This window comes from Enhydra lutris, unplaced genomic scaffold (assembly GCF_002288905.1).
Source record: "Enhydra lutris kenyoni isolate GAN:26980312 unplaced genomic scaffold, ASM228890v2 scaffoldscaffold41, whole genome shotgun sequence".
Classification (NCBI taxonomy): domain Eukaryota; kingdom Metazoa; phylum Chordata; class Mammalia; order Carnivora; family Mustelidae; genus Enhydra; species Enhydra lutris.
In genome coordinates, this window is record NW_019154125.1 from 1,821,740 (window position 1) to 1,847,865 (window position 26,126).

At 37.2% G+C, this 26,126-nt stretch overlaps 1 protein-coding gene across 3 annotated transcripts in view; it reads right to left on the minus strand.

Annotated features, from left to right (window-relative positions):
- Positions 1-2,337: 2,337 nt before the first annotated feature.
- The window catches only part of LOC111155417 (mitochondrial fission regulator 1), a 57,059-nt gene continuing 33,270 nt past the window's right edge, over positions 2,338-26,126 (minus strand). For 2 of the 3 annotated variants that reach the window (XM_022515555.1, XM_022515556.1), the window contains 5 exons: positions 21,647-21,762; positions 6,462-6,694; positions 4,346-4,616; positions 3,401-3,569; positions 2,338-2,571 (listed from right to left, as the gene is read on the minus strand). In XM_022515555.1, coding sequence (XP_022371263.1) covers positions 2,503-2,571; positions 3,401-3,569; positions 4,346-4,616; positions 6,462-6,694; positions 21,647-21,762 — 858 coding nt within the window. In that variant the 3' untranslated portion in view covers positions 2,338-2,502. Of the gene's footprint in view, positions 3,570-4,345; positions 4,617-6,461; positions 6,695-21,646; positions 21,763-26,126 lie in introns of all 3 variants that reach the window. The other variant, XM_022515554.1, reaches the window with a different exon arrangement.

Consider the following 26,126-nt stretch of genomic DNA (forward strand, 5'->3'; position numbering starts at 1 on the left):
GGGGAACATAAACAATGGTAACTAGCAGTGCTTTCCACCTGAGGCCCAGCAGTTTCTCCACCATTCTTCTGACAACTGTAGTTAGTAAATGGCTCTCCTTCACTCATGGGCTAATTGCCCTTTAAACCAGTTTTTTTGCTGTGCCCCAGGTGGACAAATCTGCACACCGGCTCACCCAGGATATCCCTCCTTATGTAATTTGCTGCACTGGGGTTGGGGTTCCTGTCATTACTACCTCTCACCTACCTTTCTCTCTGTGGTCCCTCTCTCTTCCATTGTACAGAAGCTATTCAGTCAGCCCTTAGTTCTTCAAGAACAATTGTTTTATATGTAAATTTGAGTTTAGCAGCTTTCTAAGCTCTCTAAACCACTATCCTGGACTGCCTCCCAAAAGTCTACTTCTGCCTCATTCTATCCCTCAGAGAAAACTCCCTAATTTTGGAGTTGTTAGAAGGATGGTTTTTCCAAAGTATTTGTTTCTGGTGGTTGTTACCTCACGTTGTCTTCTTCATCACTGAGACACAGACTCTGGAACTAGATATATCAAGAAAACAGGATTCTTGCACAGACCGGCCCATGACTTCTGCTCCACCGCAAGCCTGTGCAAGCGGTATCCAGGATGACACCGAGCAGAAATCAGTCTACTGGAAACTACAGCACCCTCACGTAAAATCATGTGAGTAGTAATTATTTAGCTATCTACCACTCATAGAATGCATTCAAACTTATTTCATGTAATCCTCAATGACTGTTTGAGCTGAGCATTATTCCTGTTTTGAAAACACAATGACTTGTAGAACTCCCAAGTCCAGCGCTCTCTGACTCCCATTCAGTATGTATATATAGTGCATCTCGGACTAGTCAGATCATAGGAGACAAAACATACTAGTTACTTTACATTTTATAGCTGAGGCTCAGAAAGTTTATTTTTATCATCTTTCACTTAAGGCATTGTGCTGAGTGGGAGAAAGAGACTGGTGAGTAAGTGGCAACGGATTTCCACCTTCAGAATACAGAAAGTAAATTCTAAAGAATCTGCATGTACGATATAAGAGAATCTTACCCATTAAAAAATAAGATATATGCCTTGTGGTCCAAGGAAAACATAAGTTTGCTTTATTTTAAAACAGTAACTTCCTTCAATTGGAGAAGTGGCCAAAATTCAATACTGATACAAATTCTTAGGAGGTCAAATTTTCTGAATTTTTTTAAAGGCAGAATTTATAAACCAGAAACAATGTAATCAACAACATATGTAAAATAAGTCACAGTTCAAATTTAAGCTGAGTAACATTTGCTAATATTGAGAACATTGCACGTATTTTCAATAACTTAAAAGTAAATTCTCCTCTTCCTATCTTCACTTCTTTTTCTAGATTTAAGTAAATCCAACTATTTACTCATGGTAAGAGATTCTGGCATTAACTATGAGTTTAACAGAAATACAGAAAACCATAAAGATTATCAAGCATTCACAAATGATCAGGTATAGCAATTCCTCAGAAGCCCTCAATGAGAAAGGCTGTTCTCCATTTTCTAATAGCACCTAAGGTTTGCTGCATTCAAATTCAACAGAACAGCACTCTGACCAATGATAAACTTATATGAAATTCTTTTGCCTATTCAAGGTTTCATTATAAAGCTACTATATTTGACCAATATTAAAAATCTTAAAACTCCATTATATTGCCATTTCCATTATGTATTACCTTAGCAACAAGTTATCTTTATGATGCCATTTATTCAACTGGAAAAAAAAAAAGATGGTACATTGTGGTTTTCACCTGTTATAGATTTAATTCAATAATCTGATTTCTCACTATAGGAAAACTACATTTTCTTTTTCAGTGCTGGACAGCACTAAAGTGAAAGCAGCTTTCATAGTCCCTGACTTCCCTTTAAATGAAAGCATTATGGAATTTTCAGCAGTGAACATTATCTGGTTCCTACTTTGAACCCCATCTCCAAGGAAATGAGAGAATCTAAAGTAAAAGTCCTGTTCAAGGCAAAAAGGTTCCAATCCAAAATATTTCACTCCAACAACCCGTGTTCCATCATTGAGTAGTAAATGACCAATGACAACTAATGATGGTAACAGTACCTTCACTGACATCATTATTAAAACCTACATACTATTTTATATCCAAATATATGCATTTAAAATATCTGCACAGATAAATTAGTGTTAAAAATTAAAAACTCAACATCTACAAATGTCCTTTCTTCTGAAATCTATATAATTGTTCTCAAGAGTAGAAACCTGAACATCCTGACTATACATTAAAAACACATGTCTGAATACATGTTATGGAAAACTTCAGAACTAATCTCACCCAAAAAAAAAAAAAACCCACAAACTTAGAGTGCTTTTGTTATTGCTGAATCTAATTAGACTTAAAGGAGACCACTGAATACTAAATTCAGGTATTTACTAAATAGTGTTGATTTCTACTTGTCAAACAGCCCTAACAAACCAACAGGATAGTTTTTCTCTGCTCACTATTAGGAAGTTGAAACATTTTCAATTAAAGCCTTCATTTTTCCTGTAGACTTCAACATGTGTGGCCCAAACTGGAAAAGAAAGAAAAAAAAGTATAAATAAAGACATTGGTTCAGGTAAAAGTAATGATACCCTCCCCTCCTAATCCTGGATCAAAGGTCTGGGTAGGTTCTGCATGAAAAACCAAGCAGCTAGATAATAGTAAAACCATGAACTGAACATGACACATTAACAAGGAAAGCAAATTACTTCCTAGAAAACTATAACCATCTTAGCAAGACCATAAGCTTTAGTCCAATTTTACTTCTCTGAGTAAAAGAATGAAGTATGAGGTTTCCTTTTTTCAATGACTAAAGGAGTTTCAAAGATGCTACAATTTCTAAGATACCTGCTTTTCTAGAATGGATAAGCACATATACCACATGACAGTAAAGGGAATGTATAAATTAGTATTTGAGTTTCCATAAAATATGCTCAATCTCCCCTATGACATGAAACATTCTGCAAGGAAGGTCCACGTTGATCTCACCCACATCAGACTACTTTCACAAGGCCCCCTAAAGGAAAATGATCTTTACTTTTTGAATTCTCCTCCACAACATACATACTGTCCTAAGATATAAATTTTAGTATAATGAATTTTGCTTCATTATGCTTACACAGAAATCAAGCACAGCATGGAAAATTTAACACTGGAGATGCTAAGCAGTGAAGCCAAGAGTTGGCTTTTGCTTCCCTTTTTATGCTCTTCTAGAAATCTACTCATGGGTAGGGGCTAAATCCCATAGCACATCCTTCTGAATTTTGCTAAGGCCACAGCTCAATGTCACAAAATACAGGTGGCTCAGTAATGGAGTAAACTGCCATGTTGTACGAGGGAAGAGGTGACCCAATACTCACCAACACTGTTTCTGAGGTGGCGTCTGATGCAGGTTTGGGAATTCCTTTTTCAATTTCACCTTGACTATCGCTTCGATATCGATAAGCAAATTTCTTTTTCAGAGCCTCTGCTATGAGGGCAGCTGGGTCAGTAGCATCCACCGTTTTGGGCTTTATATCCTGTTCTGACCTTAAGGAGTGAACAGAAACCAAGGGGACATTTCAGTATGCTGGCATCCTTCCAAGAAGTCCACTGTGTGCCTGCACATGCTTGATGGCACGTCTCTAGCATCACAGATCCCCAATGAAGTTACTGACAAACACTGAGAGAAGTGAGACAGAAACCCTAGATTTAAGGCTCAGTAAAAGAACACAAAGATGCCCAAGGAATAGCTACTCAATTCAATTCAAGAGCACACAGTGTGCTCTCCCTTCAGGGCAATTACAGTTCCATTCTCCCAAAGCCTAGTGATCACCACAGTGCGCATACAACACAGCTTTACTGAATGAAGGACTGGACAATAACAAAGGCTTTACATAAAAGAACTTTAAATGTAATGGGGGAAAGACAAAGTGTAACCTAGAAATGACTGCTAATTTCTTAGATAAAAACTAAGAATTTTTTTTTTAAACTAAAAACTAGAACTGCTCATGGTAATCATGTTATAAAACAAAGTTCTCGGGGCGCCTGGGTGGCTCAGTGGGTTAGGCCGCTGCCTTCGGCTCAGGTCATGATCTCGGGGTGCTGGGATCGAGCCCCGCGTCGGGCTCTCTGCTCAGCGGGGAGCCTGCTTCCTCCTCTCTCTCTGCCTGCCTCTCTGCCTGTGCTCTCTCTCTGTCAAATAAATAAATAAAATCTTTAAAAAAAAAAAAAAAAAACAACAAAGTTCTCAAGGAGTCTAGTACTTTGTTTTACAAAACACAACAAAAATAAAGAAGTGTGAGAGAAGGTAAACATATTCTCACCTTTTTACTGACCGAAGTTTTACACTGTTCATATCTTTAAGGATCTCTAGCATATTTGGCATATCGGGTTTCTTTGGACTGCTCTTAACCAAAGTCTTCCCAGCACAGGCTTTTTTCTCTCTTCGCTCTTTTATCAGGTCAATAGCCGATGATACACTTTGGTGGAGCCCTGATGGGGGAAGGGGTGGGGGAGGTGGGGGCGGCGGCGGTGGTGGTGGTGGTGGAATAGAGGATGGTGGTGTAGTAACAGATGTGGCAGGATCTAAGTCACCTACAGAAATAAGGAAAAATCAATTTAATCTTGATGGTAACAGGCAAAATACTCTTAACAGGGGCACGTGGGTGGCTCAGTGGGTTCAAGCCTCTGCCTTCAGCTAAGGTCATGATCCCAGGGTCCTGGGATCGCCCGGTGTCAGGCTCTCTGCTCAGCGGGGAGCCTGCTTTCCCTTCCTCTCTCTCTGCCTGCCTCTCTGCCTACTTGTGATCTCTGTCTGTCAAATAAATAAAAAATCTTAAAAAAAAATCTTTAAAAAAAATAAAACACTTTTAACAGCAAAATTATGTTAAGGACTTTTGTATACATGAGATCAATACGCTTGAAAGAAACCTCAGTTAAGGGAGTGAAGGAAGTTTCAGTTACTTGGTTAGAATCTTGAATACCTGCATCTAATCCCAAACTCTCCAGATGGAAACGTTCCACTTAACAGGGGTGTTTCTGTGATCTCAAATGTTCAAGCCTGGCTATCGCTCACTCTCCGCTTTTAGATAAAGTATCAAACAGCGCGCGCCGCAGAAACATCGTCAACGTAGTGTGACAGTTCAGTACTGTGTCTGAAAAAACTGGTCAATTTGTGATTTTAGGAATATATATATGTAAGACTTACTGGGCATTTAAAGGCTTATTAGTCAACAAATTTCTGAAAGAAGAAAAAGTGTTACTTCTCAAAACAGTAACCAAGGTAAGAGTTAAAGTGATAACAAAAGAAGGATGTAAAAATTCACCTTTCTGCATAGCGAGAGGACATAGTTGTTCACTGGTTGAACTGTATTGATTAGGGGAGCTCAATGCAAAATTTTTACTCAAGGGTTTTTGACTGTAAATAGAACATTTAATAACATAAATCTCCAAACTGCCTCACTACAGCAGTTTTCATAGTCTGCCAGAAGAGGGAGGTAAAGCAAAAGAGAAATGCAATTTAAAAGTTAAAAGCAAAGGCAGGACTTCTGGATTTCAAAAAGTTACATGCAAATTTCATTTAAGTAACCAATTACTTCTTAAGCACTCAGTGCCCAGAGTGCATCTGCTCTCTGTCCATCTTGGCAGTACACAGGCTGGATGAGGTTTCCGTGTTGGATTACATTAAACTCTAGGAGCATAAGTGGCTCGGAAGCAGAGTAACTGTCCTTATCCTTTAACCTTTAGAATTGGCTAATTCTGAGTCTAGCCAGGCCTCAGGAACACCACTAGGAAAAACAACTACTACTTGCCAACAGGTTAATGGGCTAGGATTTCAAGGCTATGGTTTCTTCTCCAAAGTAACAATGCACACAAATAAAAGCAAACAGTACTAAACCAGGAGTCACAGGACCTGAATTCAGTTTCTACTCTGGGCAAGAGGAAGACAAATGATTATTAAGTAGCTACCATGTGCTAAAGGCACTGTATATAATTTCCACATTTACTATCACAACTCCACCATATAGGTACTATTGGCCCATTTTAGAGCAGAAGAGGGAGGGAGAAAGGCCTAGAACTTGTCTTACAATATGCAGGTAAGTAACAGCACCCAACCCTGTCAGGGCTCTTTTGAGATTACTCCACGGCTGATAAAATTGGTGCCATTATCACAGACAAAAGTTTCCCAAGTGCATTCACATAGCAGCAATTCAACTGTATGAATTTCAGTATTTTCCCAAATTCATTCTCTCTGATAGCATCAAAATTGCTCAAAACCAACAAAAACCACTTAAACTTGACTGGGTCCTAGACTAAACCATGGAGAAGACTGATCTTTGGTTTTTTAACAACCCCAGGGCTATTACTTGCTAATACATTTTAAAATTAGTGGCATTCTCCTAATTTCCAGTTCACTGGTTAAATGTATGATTTACAGACCTGTAATGAGATTTTGCTGTTCTTGCAGGGTTACAATTTTGGCAATCTGAGCTCTGAGAGCAGCAAGTTCATTTTCAAGGGCACAGATCTTCTGCAATGCTTCCTCATTTGCTAGTGCTGTCTTCTGTTGAGGATCTTCTGGAGACAGGTTTGGTAAGGAAAACTGCCTGCTTGGCGGCTTCTCAAAGAAAGGAAGGTCATCCTGGAGAGGTTGCCTTGATCTGACCTCTGTCCTGCAAGAAAGAAAAAAGGATGGCTAGATCACAGGGTTTGTAAGGAAATATAAAGATCATTACCAATTAATCAGAACATGGTATCTGAGAAATACTCTTCAGACTGACCTTACATAAATCCCCTCCCGTAAGTTTCAAAACAACAAAGTACTTATCAACCTGATGCAGGTACATACCAAGCCAGGTTTCTTACCGCCATCATTCTTAATTTCTACGTAATATGCACAGACCTACACTGTCAGGAGCATCACAGATTCCAACAATGTTTTTGCTAATCCATGTTTTGAGTAGGTTTGAACTAAGGTGAAGAAACTCTTAATGTTCTTAAAAATGGTAAACTAATTACTGGTTTCATTTGACAACAAAATCAAATGAGTAATTCAGTAGCCTTTTGCCAGGATCTTGGGCTTCTGCATTTCAATTCAGTGTTTTCCAAGTATGATAAAATACAACAAATTCCAAGACATAGTGTTAACAATATGGCCCAAACACAGCATCAGAAACTGAAAAGGAGGGACAAGAATGAACTGAACCCATGAAGTAACTACATACACAGTCTCATTTTTCACCTGGGTTTAAAGAAGTTTTTTACTAAGCACTGCTCCATAGTTAAAAATATAAGTCTTTTGAGGCTGAGAATAAAATTCAGATTTCTTTTCAACCATCAATTTATACGCTCAGCTGTTTCGTCCTATTTTTCTACAATTGGGTTTTCTGGGCCTGTAAGCCCTTTGTTCTTCCAGCTTTACTGAGGTAAAATTGACAGTTGTATTGTATTTACCTAAGGTGTACAGTATGATGGTGTGAGTACACATTTTGAAATAATCACCACAATCAAGTTAATGAACATATCCCAGGTTCCCTCAGTTTCATGTGGTCATGTGATTGAGTTCTAGCTAACAAGATGCAGGCAGATTCTGATAGGAGAGGACTCCATGAGAATGTCCTTTTATCTCTTGCCCCACCCCCATTCCTTGCTCCTGAGTCTTGAGTACAAGGTGATGACTGGACTTGAGAGTCCCAGACAGCCAAAGGCTAACCTGGGCGTAGAAGCCAATGCTAAGGATGGCAGAGAGCCTATCTGGGTCCCTGTGAACACTGTAGAGCCACTGTCAGTTTCAGACTATCTACTCTGGATATTTTTGATTTGAGAGAAATAAACTTCCATCTTGTAGAAGGCGCCATTATTTGGGGCTTCTCTGTTACATGTACTCAAACCTAATCCTGTTATAAAACCATCATTAAATTCTATTTTAATTTTCCTTTACCTGGATATTGATATTTTATTTTTGCTTGACAAGTGTTATAATTCTTCATTCTACCTTGTGTTCTAAATGAAGGAATTCTTGGACCTTTAGCTTTTGGTTTTCCCTGAATTCGGAAGTTTTTCTTCATTATTTAATTTTGCTTATGCTCTCTTAATTAATTTGCCATACATGGAGGATGCCTGTAAACTTTTTTTCCTGTAATATTATTAAACAAAAATATCTGGAGACTAAATAGCTCAGTTGTCCCCTAGCCTTAGCTGAACTAGCAAGAAACTTTAAAAATACTAACTTTAGGGGTGCCTGGGTGACTCAGTCATTAAAGCATCAGCCTTCAGCTCAGGTCATCATCCCAGGGCCCTGGGATTGAGCCCTGCATTGGGCTCCCTGCTCCTTAGGAAGCCTGCCTCGCCCTCTCCCACTCCCCCTGCTTGTGTTCCCTCTCTGTCAAATAAATAAATAAAATATTTAAAAAAAAAAAAAAGACTGACTTTATTAATTTTAAGTTGGGTATCTGTGGGATAGAGAAATAGGTTTGGCTTACAAAGCTTTAATTACCATTCCGCTGCTTACCTCCACACTGGGAAGAAACAGGTGATGAAATTTCTTTAAAAGTACATGAAGACTAAACAATGGTAAAAACTTCTTTAAGGAATAGTACCTATATTCTGATTACATACATTAGTATGTTCTTTGAAAGATTACATGTTATATAAGTTATAGATTAGATGCATGTGCTCTAATCACCTGCAATAAAGAAAATTTTAATAAGGCACTATCATTTTTTTTAAAGATTTATTTCTTTGCAAAAGGGCATGCACACACTTTGCTTTAAAAAAATGAACCCAGGGGCGCCTGGGTGGCTCAGTGGATTAAAGCCTCTGCCTTCAGCTCGGGTCATGGTCCCGGGGTCCTGGGATCGAGCCCCGCATCGGGCTCTCTGCTCCGCGGGGAGCCTGCTTCCTCCTCTCTCTCTCTGCCTGCCTCTCTGCCTACTTGTGATCTCTGTCAAATAAATAAATAAAATATTTTTTAAAATAAATAAATAAATAAATAAATAAATAAATAAATATTAAAAAATGAACCCAAAAGAATGAATCTTTTTGTATCTGGGGATAGGAGAATGACGGTTTGTTTTCCTATTATGTATGAACACAAATTTCTTCAAGTCTATACTATTCTGGATACCAGAATCTATAGTGTCACTCATCAAAAAATGATGTTATAATACTGCTTATTCAAAAACTAGTGGTTTTTTTTTTTAAGTTTTAAGTAATCTCGATATACAACAAGGGCGCGAACTCATGACCCCAAGTTCAAGAGTTGCATGCTCTTCCAACAGAGCCGGCCAAATGCCCCCTAGTGGTCACTTTAGTAGACAATATTTTCCCACTTAAAATTCTACAGATTTCAGGATCCAAAAGTTTTAAATGACTGTAAGTTTGTCTTAAAAATGTTACCATTCAAGTAAGCTGAAGTTCAAATCCCATGAACATTTACTCTTCAATATCCAGAATTAGAACAAGATAATATGACAATTTGGATTAAGAGATCAACTAATCAACTATAAATCATGTTTGAACAGCTTACTTCAAAATATCTTCTTGCCAAAATGAATTGAGAGAATTAATGAATATTGAACAGCAACTGCAATGTTAAAAAAAAGAAGTTACTCTATCTCCCCAAAACTCCTACAGATCAGTTTTTTCTTTTTGATTTTCTACTGAAAATTAAGGACAAAACACTCACTATTGTTAGTCTTGAAAACAAGTGTGCCAGGATAACAGGGGAAAAGTTTAGTCCTTTAGGAAAATAATTTAAGTAACAGTGTCAGATCATCTGTATTTTTGTCTATCCTATTTTTATTTACTTATGTGAAATACTGTTAATGGTTATGACCATACACAGTAATTATAGTAAATGTCGAACTTTAAATGTGGATTTTTATTTTTTTTTTAAGATTTTATTTATTTATTTGACAGACAGAGATCACAAATAGGCAGAGAGGCAGGCAGAGAGAGAGAGAGGAGGAAGCAGGCTCCCTGCGGAGCAGAGAGCCCGATGCAGGGCTCGATCCCAGGACCCTGGGATCATGACCTGAGCCGAAGGCAGAGGCTTTAACCCACTGAGCCACCCAGGCGCCCCTAAATGTAGATTTTTAGAAGCTGAAAAAGGAAAGTAATCCTGAAATGATTATGTCTTCTCAAAGCCACAGAAAGATTTGACATTTATAGGAGCGCAAGAACCAAAAACAAAAAAAGCCAAGACGTTGTTCTGCAATATTCTTGTGTATGTAAAATATTTAGATTTTATGAAATTCTCAGACATGTTCCTTCCTTTAAAAATGCATACACCCTTTCCCACAGACATGTTCTATAAGACATCTGACAATTCATTCTCAGAACCAATGTGTTCTGTCATCCTTCAAAGGGCTAGTAAAAGCTACAATACAGAGGCAGAATTAATCCAAATGAAGAAAAATAATCTTTTCTAAAATCCGTATGTATAATTCTGAGAACTTTTAAAGAAACAAAGCAAATATAAAACAAAAGCAACAAAAAGAAGGATCAAGTATGGATGTCCCAAAAGCAGAAGACAAATCATGATCATCTCTTAAAAACCATTTTCTGAAAACAAACAAAAAAAAAACAAACACCATTTTCTGCATCCCAACTTCTACAGGTTGAGATTTCTACCTTTTTTGAGTTTGGCTCCAAAATGCCTTATGGCAAGCTCCTGTTCAGAGTGGCACTGCACAAGAGTTTTCTAGCTCTCTTATATCTTAAATGATATTATCAAGGGCAGCACTTTTGGAGTACAACTTAGATAAATACGAAGGGCTTTTTAAGCTCGCTAACCATTTCAAAGAAAATTCTAAATTAAATATAATGCACCTCTGAAGTCCTTTCTATCACACAGTTAATGAAAAATCAAAATCTGAGTTCATTTTAAATTAGCCATTGCCCTATGAAAGACGATATTCCTAGGATGATTGTTACTAACTCTCCCACACCTTTTTAGTTTAGAGAATAGCCCAGAAAGATAAAAATATACTCTCTTGTCAACAGGATCCAGGGAGGGGGGAAAAGCAGCAATTTAGTTCCCTGAAAACATAAAGTCTCTTTTCAAAGTGCATAAGTAGCTGAATAGACAACTGGACAGGGAAATTATTTTCAGAGGCAAGTAATCCATTAAAGGATCTGTAGTGGGGAGTAAGGCAGGACTTTTCTAAGGCTACAGACCCAGATGACCACTGCATTAGCTGTTTTAGACTCTATTCTTGTTTTGGCATTTTAAAAGCTGGACCTTCCTAAAAGTGATTATTTAATAAGAATAACATTAAATCCATGTATTTAATCCAGTACTGACTGTAGTATCTTACTGATGTATATTATCAATTAACATCTAGTGTCAATTAATTAAAATAGGAATGAGTAACAACTGCTTTTTGCTGTGCTGTGAATAGGAAATGGTCTTGCTCCAGTCTACAGAGTTTCCTGGTCTACCCTTACATCTGTGGAGCTGTGGCAAACCAGCCAGCTTGCATGCTGAGTCATCTCCTTTGGAATCTTGTTAATCAAGGTCCTCCTCTATGAGGTCAGAGTTCCTCCCCAAAACTCCTTGAACAGCGCATTCCATTCTATACTCACATTGAAATTTGAAAAATTAAACTGGATATCTTCAGTCAAATCCTCAATCTCACTTTGCTATCTTTATATCGCAGATTTTTATAAATATGTTCATCTTGGTCATTAGATTACAATCAATCTGGTAAGCAAAGGGGCTACCTTTAATACTTTCAAGTCCTATGAACCTATAAATTTGCATTTGCTGCATACTCATTTTGATATGTATGTGGCACTCAGAATCAAGAAGATACAATTAGATTAATATAAACAACAGATATTGAACTTGAAATATTCCAATATTCCTTAAATATTCTTCTACTCCAAAATACTTGATGACAATGTCTATGTTGTCTACTAAGAAGCCACAGAGATTATAGTCTTTAATTTCATCACACATAATACAAATGCTATGCTGCATACATATCTAAAGATACACATTCTCCTTAGGCTACTATTATGAAAGAAAACAAATGGATTTTTTTTTTAAGATTTTATTTATTTATTTGACAGAGATCACAAATAGGCAGAGAGGCAGGCAGAGAGAGAGGGAAGCAGGCTCCCAGCTGAGCAGAGAGCCCAATGCGGGGCTCGATCCCAGGACCCTGGGATCATGACCTGAGCCGAAGGCAGAGGCTTAACCCACTGAGCCACCCAGCAGCCCCAAATGGATTATCTTAAAACAAGATTGTCAGTTATATTGATCCTTTCAAAGAATCTCAGTGCTTCTTATAATTCTTTCCAATTCTGAGGCCATTCTGCTAATTCAAAGGGAAATGAAAATGTGTATAGAAGAGAAAAAAATGAGGCCTTACTCTGCATTCTACAGTGCTAAGTTGTGATAAGTTCTTTCATGTTATCTTCTAAAATTCTCAAGAGAGTTTTTTTTTTTTTTTTTTTTAAGATTTTATTTATTTGACAGAGACAGAGCACCAACAGGAGGAGAGGCAGAGGGAGAGGAGGAAGGAGAAGCAGGCTCCACACTGAGCAGGGAGCCCAATGCCATGCAGGTTCTATCCCAGGAGCCTGGGATCATGACCCGAGGCAAAGGCAGACACTTAACCAACTGAGCCACCCAAGTGCCCCTCAACAAAAGTATTAATTCTTCTAATATAAAGAAAAAAAACTGAAGTTCTGTGCATTTGAAAAAAATCATTTGTACAATAACTATGAAGGGCTCTTATATAGCTATTTTCCCAGAGAAAATACTGTGACAGTTTAATGGTTAATAGAAATGTCATTAACATAAATTTGAAGGGAGAAAGAAGAAACAAGTATCTCCAATAGCTCTGGCTTTCAAACAAATACAAATATGAGAGGCAGAGAAACACTCAAACTGAAATATACAAGTTCTTCAATCTACTCTCATTCATATTATCTTTAAGATTTAAGTTACAAGGGACAGGCTGGTTCAGTTGGTGGAGCATGTGACTCTTGATCTTGGGGTAGTAAGTTTAAGCCCCACACAGGGTATAGAGATTACCTAAAAATTAAATCTTTAAAAAAAAAAAAAAAAGATTTAAGTTATGCTTTAAAAAATTTTTTTTTTAATTTTTTTATTATTTATTTGACAGAGGGATCACAAGCAGGCAGAGAAGCAGAGAGAGAGAGAGGAGGAAGCAGGCTCCCCGCTTGAGCAGAGAGCCCGATACAGGGCTCGATCCCAGGACCCTGGGACCATGACCTCAGCCAAAGGCAGAGGCTTAACCCACTGAGCCACCCAGGCACCCCTAAAAAAAATTTTTTATTACATAATCTCCATCTATAATTTGTAAATAATCAATACAAAGGGCAATATAGCACCATACTCAAAAGAAAAAGTCTGTCCAATTTTCCTAATCATGTAGGCCGTATCACTAACCCTGTAACCATGGCCACGGGCACTTCACTACCTTTGCAACTCCCTCCCTCTAGAGCATCACTCAAATCCAGCTGGGTTTCCTCTGTTTCCTTCTTACTTTGTTCAAGTTCAGATTACCTTTACCTAGAGTACTTCCAGGCACCTTTTCAAAGACCCTTTAGCCAATTATTTTCAACATCACAGGCCAAATCCATTATTCAGATCCATTATGCCAATTCAGTTATTATTATCACAATCCCCATTAATAGCTACCCCATGTCATATCCTCTACAAACATGACATTTTTCTTAAAAGTCCTTTAGAGACTTCTCTTTCTGGGAGGATAAAGTAGACTAGTTTTCCCTATTCTTCCTCTAACTAAAACTAAAACCCCTAGACATTATACATAAACAAATGTAGATGACTGAAAGCTGGGAAGACGACAGAATGGCTGGGACTTTGGGATTCAAAAAAAAAAAAAAAAAAAAACAAAACAATGTAGGAGTGAGTGCCCCAACTTTTTCTTTTGCTTTATATATCCCAGACTGGTTGCTGGAGTAATGGGTAACCCAGAAATGTCAGCGGATGCAGGGGAAAAAAAGCCCAACAAAAGCCTGCTCTCCCAGCCAAAGGACCAAGAAAAGGGTAGGCTCCCAAGAGAGAGAAGTTATATAAAAATAACTGCTCTAGGAGCACCTGGGTAGCACAGTTAAGTGTCTGCCTTTGGCTCAGGTCATGATCCCAGGGTTCTAGAACTGAGCCCTGTGTCAGGCTCCCTGCTCAGTAGGGAGTCTGCTTCTCCCTCTTCCTCTACCTCCCACTTGTGTTCGGTCTTTCTCTAATAAATTAATAAAATCTTTTAAAATAATAGTAATAAAATAACTGCTCTACTCCAAACATCACAGAAAGCACTGTGACCCCACTTTTACCATGCAACAAAGGCTAACTTCCATCCTTACTAGGCTGTAAAGCGGTACCTCATACTCTGCAGGATGCTGTCACAGAAAGCAGGGAGAAGGAACGTCACAAGGGCATCCCACCCCTCATAGTATAGTGGAGATAATGTGGGGAGCCTCAAATTACACCACACTCAGCAATAATGAGGCACTCACATCTGCCTGCTGGGATGGTGTCACAAGAGGCCTTGTGGAGAGCTGGAGCTCCCACCAACACCCTCAGGGGTGAATGGAGGCGTAATGGGAAACCTGGATTTCTACTCCCACCTGGCAGAAGTAAGGTGGCACCTACTCTTTCCCAGCCAGAGTGCTATTAGTGAAAAACAGCTAAAAGAACAGGTTTAGATCTAGAAAATATCTAGGTTTCAATCAAAAATCACTCTTTATACCAAGAAACCTAAAGAACATAAAATGAATGAAAAAGACAACAGATGCCAACTCTGAGAAGATAGAGATGTTAAAATCTGACATAAAGAAGCTATGATAAAAAGGTTTCAATGAGCAATTACCAGCACTCCTGAAACAGTCTCAGCAAAGCAAAAGAAAATATAAATGAGAACCAAGTAACAATTTTAGAACTAAAAAGTAAAATAACTGAAAACACAGTGGATAGGATTAAAAACAGAATGGTGAAGACAGAGGAAAGCATCAGTGAATCTGGAGACAGAACAAGAAAAATTAACCAACTTGAAAAGCAAAGAGCAAACAGACTAGTAAAAAATGAACAGTCTCAGTAACCTATGACTATATGACTATAAAAGATCTAATATTTGGTTTATCAGGGTCCCAGAAGGAGAAAAAGGGCCAGGCTGAAAAAGTACTTAAAGAAATAATGGGGAGGGATGCCTGGGTGGCTCAGTCAGTTAAGCCGCTGCCTTCAGCTCAGGTCATGATCCCAGGGTCTTGGGGTCCAGTCCCACATTGGGCTCCTTGCTCAGCAGGGAGCCTGCTTCTCTCTCTGCCTCTGCCTGCCACTCTGCCTGCTCGTGTTCTCTCTCTCTGACAAATAAATAAAATCTTAAAAAAAAAGGAAAGAAAAAGAAATAATGAGCAGACAACTTAAAGAAAATATTTACAGAAATAATGACAAAAGACATAAACTTGGAAATTCAAGAAACTGAGTGAACCCAAAACAGGATAAACACAAAGAAATAAATGCCAAGAAACCCCTTACTCAAACTTCTGAAAACCAAAGACAAAGGAGAAATTTTTAAAGCAACTAGAAAGAAAGGGCACCCTACCTATAGGGGAAAACCTCTTTGAATGACAAAGCATTTCTCACCTGAAACATGGAGGCTTCCAGAAACTGGCACACTTTTCAAGTGCTAAAAGAAAATAACTGTGAACTCATAACCTCATAATCCAGCAAATATATCCCTCAAAATTGGGGAAATCAAGAATTCTCAAATGAAAGGGGGAAAAAAAAAAAAAACCTAAAAAAAACTAGAGCAAGCAAACCCAACCTAAAAGAATAGCTGAAGGAGCTCTCTAAACAGAAAGAAAGCAATATAAGGAGAAACCGCATCAGGCAGAAAGAAAAACACAGCAAATGTGGGTAAACAGACTTATTTTCTTCTCTTTCTAAATCATGTTTTCTAAATTATGTTTGATTGTTGAAGGAAATATACTGTCTGATGTGATTCTAAATGTCCATACAGGAAACATAAAGAAAATTATAAACATGGGAGGGTACAGGGACATAAAGGAGAAGACTAACTGGTAAAATGACAATACCAGTAGAATGTGGTAAGTTAGGTATATACAGTGTAATAGTTAGATCAACCACCAAAAGAACTTTACAAGGAGAGACACTTAAAAACAGATAAATCAAAAATGGATTCCAAAAAAATGTTTAAGTACTCCACAGAGAAGTATAAAAAAAGGTAACAGAAGAGAAAAAAAGTAGACTTATATTCTAACATAAAAATTACATAAACATAAATGGTTTTTGTATATACCAATTAAAAGAGAGATTGGCAGAGTGGAGTAAAAAATTTTGACCCAACAGAATGCCGTCTACAAGAAACTCGCTTCAAATGAAATGACACAGACAGGGTGAAAGTATACAAACAGAAAAAGAAAATGATCTGAAATAGAGAGGGACATTAAATAACAGTGAAATGATAAGACATAGCATTTCTAATGTGTACTCACCAAACACACTTCAAAATATGTTTTTTTCAAAAACCAAAAACTATTAAAACAGAAAGGAGACACACACACACACCCACAAATATAGTTGGATCTCAGCACCCCCTTTTCAACAACTGTAAGAAGAGACAATGAGGAAGAATAGAAAAAAATTCAACAATGACATTTACAGGATATGCCATGCATAATACACTTCTTTTTTTTAAGTAACCAGAAAATATAAACAAAAATGGCCCATATCTGGGACCACTGAAATAAAGAATTCAACAAATTTAAAATGGAAGTATACAGCATGTGTTCTCTGGCCACAATAGAATCAAACTAGAACTAAATAATGGAGTAACAGCAAAATTTCCAAATATCTGGAAACAGAACAAACTTCAAAATAATTTATAGATCAAAGAAGACATCTCAAGGGAAATTTAAAAGAAAATACAGGGCGCCTGGGTGGCTCAGTGGGTTAAGCCGCTGCCTTCGGCTCAGGTCATGATCTCAGGGTCCTGGGATCGAGTCCCACATCGGGCTCTCTGCTCGGCAGGGAGCCTTGCTTCCTCCTCTCTCTATGCCTGCCTCTCTGCCTACTTGTGATCTCTCTCTGTCAAATAAATAAATAAAATCTTTAAAAAAAAAAAAAAAAGAAAATACAGTGAACGAATTTTTAAAAATATACTGAATATACTGAAACTTGTAGGGTGAAACTAAAGCAATGCTGAGAGGGAGATTTAGAGCACTAAAATGGTTTTACAGTAATCTCCCCTTATCCATGGGGAAATATGTTCCAAGACCTCCATGTAAGCCTGAAACTTTAGAGAGTACTGGATGCTATTTATAGTATGTTCTTGCCTATACATATGTATCAATGATAAAGTTCAATAAGTTAGGCAGAGTAAAACAGTAAAAATAACTAATAATAAAACAATTATAACAATGTGCTGTAATAAAAGTTACATGAATGTTATCTCGCTCAAAATGTCTTATTGTGAGGCACCTGGGTGGCTCAGTGGGTTAAAGCTTCTGCCTTCGGCTCAGATCATGATCCCAGAGTCCTGGGACTGAGGCTTCTGCTTAGCAGGGAGCTTGCTTCCCCCACCCCTGCCTGCCTCTCTGCTTACTTGTGATCTCTGTCAAATAAATAAATAAAATACTTAAAAAAAAAATGTCTTACTGTACTGTACTCACCCTTATTGTGGTAACAGATGATAAAATGCCTACATGATAAGATGAAGTGAGGTAAATGTAGAATTAATGTAGAATTATGCTATTACTGACATTCTGACAATATGTCAGAAGGAGGATCATCTGCTTCTGGACCACAGTTGACTGTAGGTAACTGAAATTGTGGAAAGTGAAACTGCAGATATGGGGGGACTACTGTATTAGAAAAAAGGAAAAGCCTCAAATTAATAAAGTAAGCTCCCACTTTAAAAACCTAGAAAAATAAGAGCAAAACAAACTCAAAACAACCAGAAGAAAATAGGAGAAATCAACAAAATTGAAAACAGAAAAATGGAAAGAGATTCTTTGAAAAGATGATTCTTTGAAAAGATGAATGAACTTTGAAAAGATGAATAGATCTGACAAGAAAAAAAAAAAGAGAAGGTACAAATTAATTAGTATCAAGAATGAAACCAAGGATACAACTACACACCTTGTAAACATCAACAAGATAAGGAAATGCTATGGATAATACCACACACATAAATCTGACCACTCAAATGAAATGGACCAATTCCCTGAGGCACAACCGAGATTTCATCCAAATGAAACTGATAGAACAGTTCTGTAACTTGGAGAAAAATGAATTCATAATTTTAAAACACACCAAAAACAAATCTCCAGGCCCAGATGATTTCACTGGAGAAAACTACAAAATATAAATCAAAGGAGCACACTTAAACGTAAAACAGAACTATTAAAAGAAAAAAAACCATGTCCCAACAAAACTGAGAAATCAGACAGGATATGCCAATCCTGTCCTCCACTGAAACAGATAATGAAAGAAATCAAGCAAAATGGACCAGTTCAAGCCATAAGGCAAGTTCATAAGGGTTTCTTCCATTATAAGACAGGGATATATAGACATGTTACCAGAACAAATGAAGAATCAGGAAAATATCGAAAGCTTCAGACATATGCCTCAAACTCACTGGATGGGGCATACTGAAAGTAACAAAAGGACAGAAAAGAAAGATTCTGGATTGCTGCGAATTCCTGGGGACAGTCATGAGGAGAGACTGGCTACTTCAGGACTCCTCAAGGAGTAAATGAACTGGACATTGAAAATTTATTTACTGGGGCACCTGGGTGGCTCAGTGGGTTAAGCATCTGCCTTCGGCTCAGGTCATGATCCCAGGGTCCTGGAATCGAGTCCCATATCGGGCTTCCTGCTCCGCAGGGAGCCTGCTTCTTCCTCTGCCCCTCACCCCACTCAAGCTCTTTCTTTCTCTCTCTCTCTCAAATAAATAAATGAAATATTTAAAAAAAAGAAAAGGTGGGGCCAGCTTGGGGCCAACTGACAAGCTCAGATGAACCACAACATATCATTAAATTTCCAAAAGGCCATGAATTTAAATAACCCCTTAAACTGAAATTAAGCAATGTGAGGTTCTCTGTGACAGTGGAATGTTTGTCCCTTCACCATGTCATTATAATGTGCCTATTTTCTTGTATCACCCTAGGCTCCATGCTCTGTTTTTTTTTTATATCACTGAATATATAAAAACACTAATTGAGGAGAGCAGAGTAGCTAAATGCCTTTAAAGTTCTCTGGTTGTCTTTATTTTTCTCTTATGACAATGTCCTTTTTTACTTTGATCGTTCACAGAAGTGTGACAGCGCCTGTCTTAAAAGTTCATGGCATTCCTTTGTAGAAATGAAGTAACTTCTGTCTTTAACCAGTGATGATTTCAGACAGAAAAAAAGAAAAAAAAAAGGCATGGAAACACCAATTTACCATCTTCATGATTTTTTTTCAAACACATAATGCTTTCTTCAGACCCTGTTTAAGATTTGCCCAAAGCAGTGGAAATAGACTGTTTCTCTCAATAAGTTAACATTTTGTTTCTTTTCATTTGTCTTAACCTAACTTGCAATCTGAACTCAAAAGAAAAGTAATTTTCCACAGGAAATAAATATTCTTTATGGTAGTTTACTCTTTATACTATTAATGGCCCGTGCTATACAGAAGGTGGTGTCTGGGAGCGAAAATTTCCCATCATTCCTCCTCATTCTTTTGGTTAGTCTAATAATTGAAGAACAGATTTTAAAAAGAGTGAGAGAGAACCTGCAGACTCTCACACTAGGCCCCAAGTTCTTACACTGACAGCAAAAGCATGACCCATAAAAGAAAAAAATTGCTAAATTGAACATTAGCAAAATTAAAAGCTTTTGCTTTGGGAAAGACTGTTAAGTAGATGAACAGACAAGCTTTCACTTGTCCCCATATATGTGGGAGAAAGGTTTACAAACTACATATCTGACAAGGACTCATATCTAAAATAAATAAAGAACTCTTGGAGTAAACTCCAATTAGAAAATGGGGTAAGACATGAAGAGAACACTGTATCCAGAAGGATAATAAAGATGGCAGATAAACTCTTGAAAAGATGTTCAACATCATTAGCCATTAAGAAAACACAAATGAAAACCACAATGATATACACAACTTCACAACTACCAGATAGGCAAGAAAAGAAAAAAGAATGACAACACCAAAGACTGGTGAGGCTGGATCTGGATAAGCCACACATTACTAGTAGGAATGTAATTGTCAGTTTCTTAAAACGTAAACATGCAACTATAGTTGACTGAGATGACCCACCAATTGCACTTACAGGCATTCATCCCAGAGAAATAAAAATTTATGTTCACTCAAAATCTGGTTCACCAATGTTCATAGCAACTTTATTGACTTTTATCAATGTCAAATCCTGCTTGTGATATTGTACCAATTTTGCTGGATGCTGCCACTGGAAAAAAATTAGGTAAAGAGTACTAGAAAAAAATTAGGTAAAGAGTACAGGAAATACAGAAAAGTCTCTGTAAAATTTCTTACAACTATATATGAAGAATCTATTACTATCTCAAGATAGAAAGTTTAAAAAAATAAAATGAACATCTTTAAAAAGAAAGGCTCTTTACCTGCTAATCCTGCAATACCTGGTCTGTGTTCATCTACAGCTATGTCCTCACTTCTACTTGTCATTCAAATCAAATTCCTTCTTTGCTCTTGGATTACTTGATTCTTATTTTATCCAGCTAAAACCATTCAAATGAAATTACTCTTGCTAAAGTCAATGACAATCTTCCAACTGCAAAACAAAATTGAAACTTGCTCGTTTTTTTAATTTACCTACCCTAGGATTTGACACTCATAATTAGTTCTCCCTTCCATGAAACCTTCCTACCTCTGCTGGTTGTCCTTCCTCAGCTTTACTGTCCTCTCCTCCGAGAAGCCTTGCCAAACCTCTCTCATCCCACAGGGGCCTTCTGTATTTACTTAACAACTTTATAGTACTGACTTCCTTTTTAATCTCCTCTAGCACAAGAAATATTCCTGGAAATCAGTGTCTTGTTTTATCTCTGTATCTTTGAGGCCTAATAAGAATGAAGAGTTGAAATATGCTGCACGACTGTTCATAAGACTGAAGCATAGTCAATAATTCATTCAGACTCTTTCAAATAAATGGAAGCATCTAACTCTTACACAGTCTGTCCTTTGAAACAAAACTCATCCTGACTTAACTTTTAGGAAGCATTCTCCCGTAATTATACCAATTCCCTACTAAGAATCACAAGTTCCTCTGCCCCATAAAACCCCTGCCCCCCAAAAAATAAAAATTACTTATCTAAACACATTTACGATAGTTCCTTTTCGTTTAATATTAAACTCCCAAAGGGCAGGCAATTCTATGATTCATAGAGACTTAAGACAGTTACATGTCTCTAGGAACTCTACAAATACTGAGTCTTTAAAATGAACAGAAAATAAGACTGCTTGAGAAAAACAACGGGCTTAGTTACCAGAGATCAAATTACTAAAAGGAAATACTGCAAATATATCACCTTTTAAAATAATAAATACTGCATCCCAGCTGATAACCTTCCAGACTAACCTTTGTCTTGTTGAACATTCTCCTTCTTCTTTGGCTACCCATCCAACATCTGCAAAAGACACCACTGCATCTTCTCCCAGATGGTTTGGGCTCCATTCTGTTGTAGGGCTGGTAAGCTGTAAGTTATAAGGAAAGTTCTTTGGTACCAAGATGTCAGAATAAAACTTAATCACCTAAAAGAAAATCATCAGCTCTGAGTTACAACCACATGGACAGTTTCTATATTTACATTGAAGGTCCCCACAAAATGGACCATTAGTTATGTCACACAGTTGCCTAGGAATGTATAACAATCTCTGAATTATAATAAAAATGGGTATTATATAGATCTGCTGTTAAAATGCTGAAAAAATATTTTTAAAAAATCCTTAAATCATGAATTTTTAAATAAAAGTATTAACTGTAAAAAACAAAAAATACTAATTGCAATAAGACAGAATTCCCTAGTTAACCTTAACCACAAAAATGAGAATATTCTGAAATTCTTGAAGTTCTTGAATATACTTTAAAAAAAGGAAAGATAATTTAATTGAATTAAATTTGTCTTTTTATAAGTACAATGCCAATGAATATAATTTTTAAATTAAGTTACCAGATTAATACTTCCTAAAAATAAGTAACAGTAAGCTTTAAATAAATAAGAAAATGCAGACTTTGTAATTGAAGAAAAGTTAAAAAGGCCAAAGAGATTTACTTATTGATGCATTTATCAAAAATGTTCTCAAGGGGCGCCTGGGTGGCTCAGTTGGTTAAACATCTGCCTTTGGCTCAGGTCATGATCCCATGGTCTTGGGATATAGCCCCGTTGGCCTCCCTGCTCAGCAGAGAGTCTGTTTTTCCTTCTGTTTCCTTCTGTTTTTCCTTCTTCCTCTGCCCCTTCCCCTTGCTTCATGCTCTCTCTCAAATAAATAAACAAACAAAATTAAAAAAAAAAAAAAAAAGATTCTGCTATAACCCATGCTCTGTTTAAACCTTTTTTTAATACTGTCATTGTCAGATCAAACTTTTGGAAGCTACACTTAAATGTAATGCTTTTTCCTCAAAGACAAAATATACCTTGCAAACACATTAATATTGAAAGAGTTAAAAATCAAAATGTCTTTAATATTATGAATAAAATTTTAATCGAACATACTGGCTGCTGGTATGCACTAGCATACCAGCATTCTGAAATAACTACCTAACATTATCAATAAAGTAGCATTAGAAAACTGACATTTTAATAACATACTAAGAGGGTGCCTGGGTGGCTCAGTGGTTAAAGCCTCTGCCTTCGGCTCAGGTCATGATCTCAGGGTCCTGGGATCGAGACCCGCATCGGGCTCTCTGCTCAGCAGGGAGCCTGCCTCCTCCTCCTGTCTCTCTCTGCCTGCCTCTCTGCCTACTTGTGATCTGTCAAATAAAAAAAGAAAAAAAATGTTTAATAACATACTAAGAATATCAAGTATTTAAAATGCCTGGGTGGCTCAGTGGGTTAAGGCCTTTCTGCCTTTGGCTCAGGTCATGATCCCAGGATCCTGGAATCCAGCCCTGCATCGGCTCTCTGCTCAGCAGGGAGCCTGCTTCCCCCCCAGCACCCCCCACCCCGTCTCTGCCTGCCTCTCTGCCTACTTGTGATCTCTGTCAAATAAATAAATAAAATCTTTTTTAAAAAATGCTTTAAATTATGGCTTTTGGGGAGGACAAGATACAGGCAACAGGAAAAGGGTAAGCTTTAAAAGGGTAAATATTCAAGAATCTAATCCTGGGCAAAAACAAAAAAGACAAACAAAAAATAATAATGGAATTAAGGTGAAAAGCCTTTCAAAATACAAATGTTTTAAAGCATGTAGTGGAATAACTGTGGCCATAAGAAAGGAAAAAAAAGAAGTAAACTCCTCAGAAAGTACACGGTCAAGGGATATGATCAAAGAAAAATCAAAAAGATTTTTCTACTTTTCCCCCTTACATTTTAGAAATTTATCCAAATAAGTCAATAAACACACAGATATCCAGTCAATGGGTATCTTATACAACTGAAATTAACTGGGCATCACATCTCCTCTCAAGACACAGAGAAATCTGGTAAGATTATTTCCATCTGTTACTGAAAACACAATAATGTATTAATATTCCCATAACATTGTAATAGGGAGAGTCCCAAGTGGGTTACATGGAGATCCTTAAACAAAAAGGGCCCCCAGTCCCATGGAAGTTCCTAGAAGATACAGTATTTAATGGGCTGTTTTGTAAAAGTGAAAGATCAAAAAAGTAAAACCTGAACGGTACCTTCCTAAGGTGCTAGACTTTATGAAGATCAATCTGATTGTAACTATTCTAAAAAATCTTATTGTAATACAGTTCTAGTTTGTAGGAAGTGAGGTATATTAAAACAAAATTAAGTTTTGACCTTAAAACTTCTTCCTTTCCCACAAAAGTTACAAAAATTGAAGTTTTCTTCCTAGATATTTCTGCTTACAGATGGAAGCAAAATGATACTTTTCTAAAAATAAATACTTAAAAATAGAAAAGTTAACCTATTTTGTGACAGCTTTTCAGAGTATTTATAACACAATTAAGGATTAAACAATGCAGCTCAATTTTACATATGTAGTTGCTTTCTGCATAAACTTAAAAAAAAAACACAAACCAAAATTTCCATGGATTTAGTTTAACAACATGTCTGTAACATGTGCTCAATGAGATGAAAACGTTGATGATACTGTTGACCATTGACCATATCTATCATTTCTAATGGACATCCTACCCCACAAAACAAGGTCATCTTAGCATTTAAGTCATTTATCTACATTAAACAATGATTTATGCCATTTAAAAAAAAAAAGCCTAACAAAGTCTCTGAGGAAACCAAACTCATCGAAAAGACAAGATAAAAGTGAAAAATAACACTAATCTTTTTTTAAAAAGGCATTTCAGTTGCTGCTGAAACGTGCACTGAATAACAAGCATGGAATGGGAAGGACAATTCACTCAGTAAAATACTAGTTAAAGAGACACCAGTGCAGGCAAGGGGGCTGATGGCATGGAATTGTTGGAAGGATGATTTAGATGCCACTACTGACATGCATGGATGACCTAAGGGAAGTTTGAAAAAGACAAAGCCAACTTACTAAAAGTTCCAGCAAGGTCCTGTCTTACCATAGCTATTGTTAGTAAGGGGGAAAAAAAAAACAATGAAGAGAACAGACAAAAAAATTTCTTCAAAGTCAAGGGCATTATAAAATTTATAAGTAAAATTAGCACATATTGATTTATAAGTATCCAAAGTCCTTTCAGAAAGTATGAAAACAATTTCATCCAGAGCAAAAATCCAGTCACTGCATTGTATTTCTACTGATTTTAAGAAATTTAATTCAACATCTGATATAATTTAAATTATCCAAAATTCAATTATATTTCAAGAATTTTACAATAACTTTAGTTTTATATATTCTGATAATGTAAAACTGACTGATTAATAGAACTCAAAGAAAAATACAAAGCTTGTATAAAAGTTGAAATATCTAAAATAAAATATTAGAAGAGCTAACTTTGTCCTAATGTGACTTTTCATAAAATAAACAGTTATTAGGAACCATGATTCTCTCAGTTTCTTGCCAAAAAGTGTCTTAATAGTAATTAGACTTAGTCTATTTTACCAGCATTTGTTTATAGCCCAATGCAAATTATGTATTCTTAAAAGCAACACAGCAAAATAATAATCTCCAGCTTTTACTTACAGATTAATTCTTTTTCTACCAATTCCTGCCATAATAAAAACAACTGAAAGCGAATTACCATATTTTAATATAGTGACATACAATAAGCCAAGCAGATACCTGTGTAAACAACACTAAATCCAGTATTCTCATGCTTCTAAGTAGTATGGTCCCTTTTTAAAAACTGAGGATTTAGGGGCACCTGGATAGCTTGATTTCAGCTCAAGTCATCATCTCTGGGTGGTGAGATCAAGCCCTGCACTGGGCTCTGTGCTGCTGAGTGTGGAGCCTGAGATTTCCCTCTCCCACTGCCACCCCCCAGGCCGTACTCCGTGCACATGCTCTCTCTTTTCCGCTCTCAAAAAAATAAATAAAATAAAAACAGAGCATTTATTTTTTTTTAAATTTTATTTATTTACTTGATAGGGATCACAAGTAGGCAGAGAGGCAGGCAGAGGCGGAGGGGGGTTACTCCCCACTGAGCAGAGAGCCCGATGCGGGGCTTGATCCCAGAATCATGACCTGAGCCAAAGGCAGAGGCCATAACCCACTGAGCCACCAGCGCCCCCCCAAAACTGAGCATTTATTAAACTTTCTATTCATGATTCTTAGAATGTGGAAGAGTAGGAAGAGAAAGTGAAGAGACCACAGATAAATGGAGGGAAATGTTCCTGTCAAAATAACCCAAGAAAGGGGGCGCCTGGGTGGCTCAGTGGGTTAAAGCCTCTGCCTTCGGCTCAGGTCATGATCCCAGGGTCCTGGGATCGAGCCCCACATCGGGC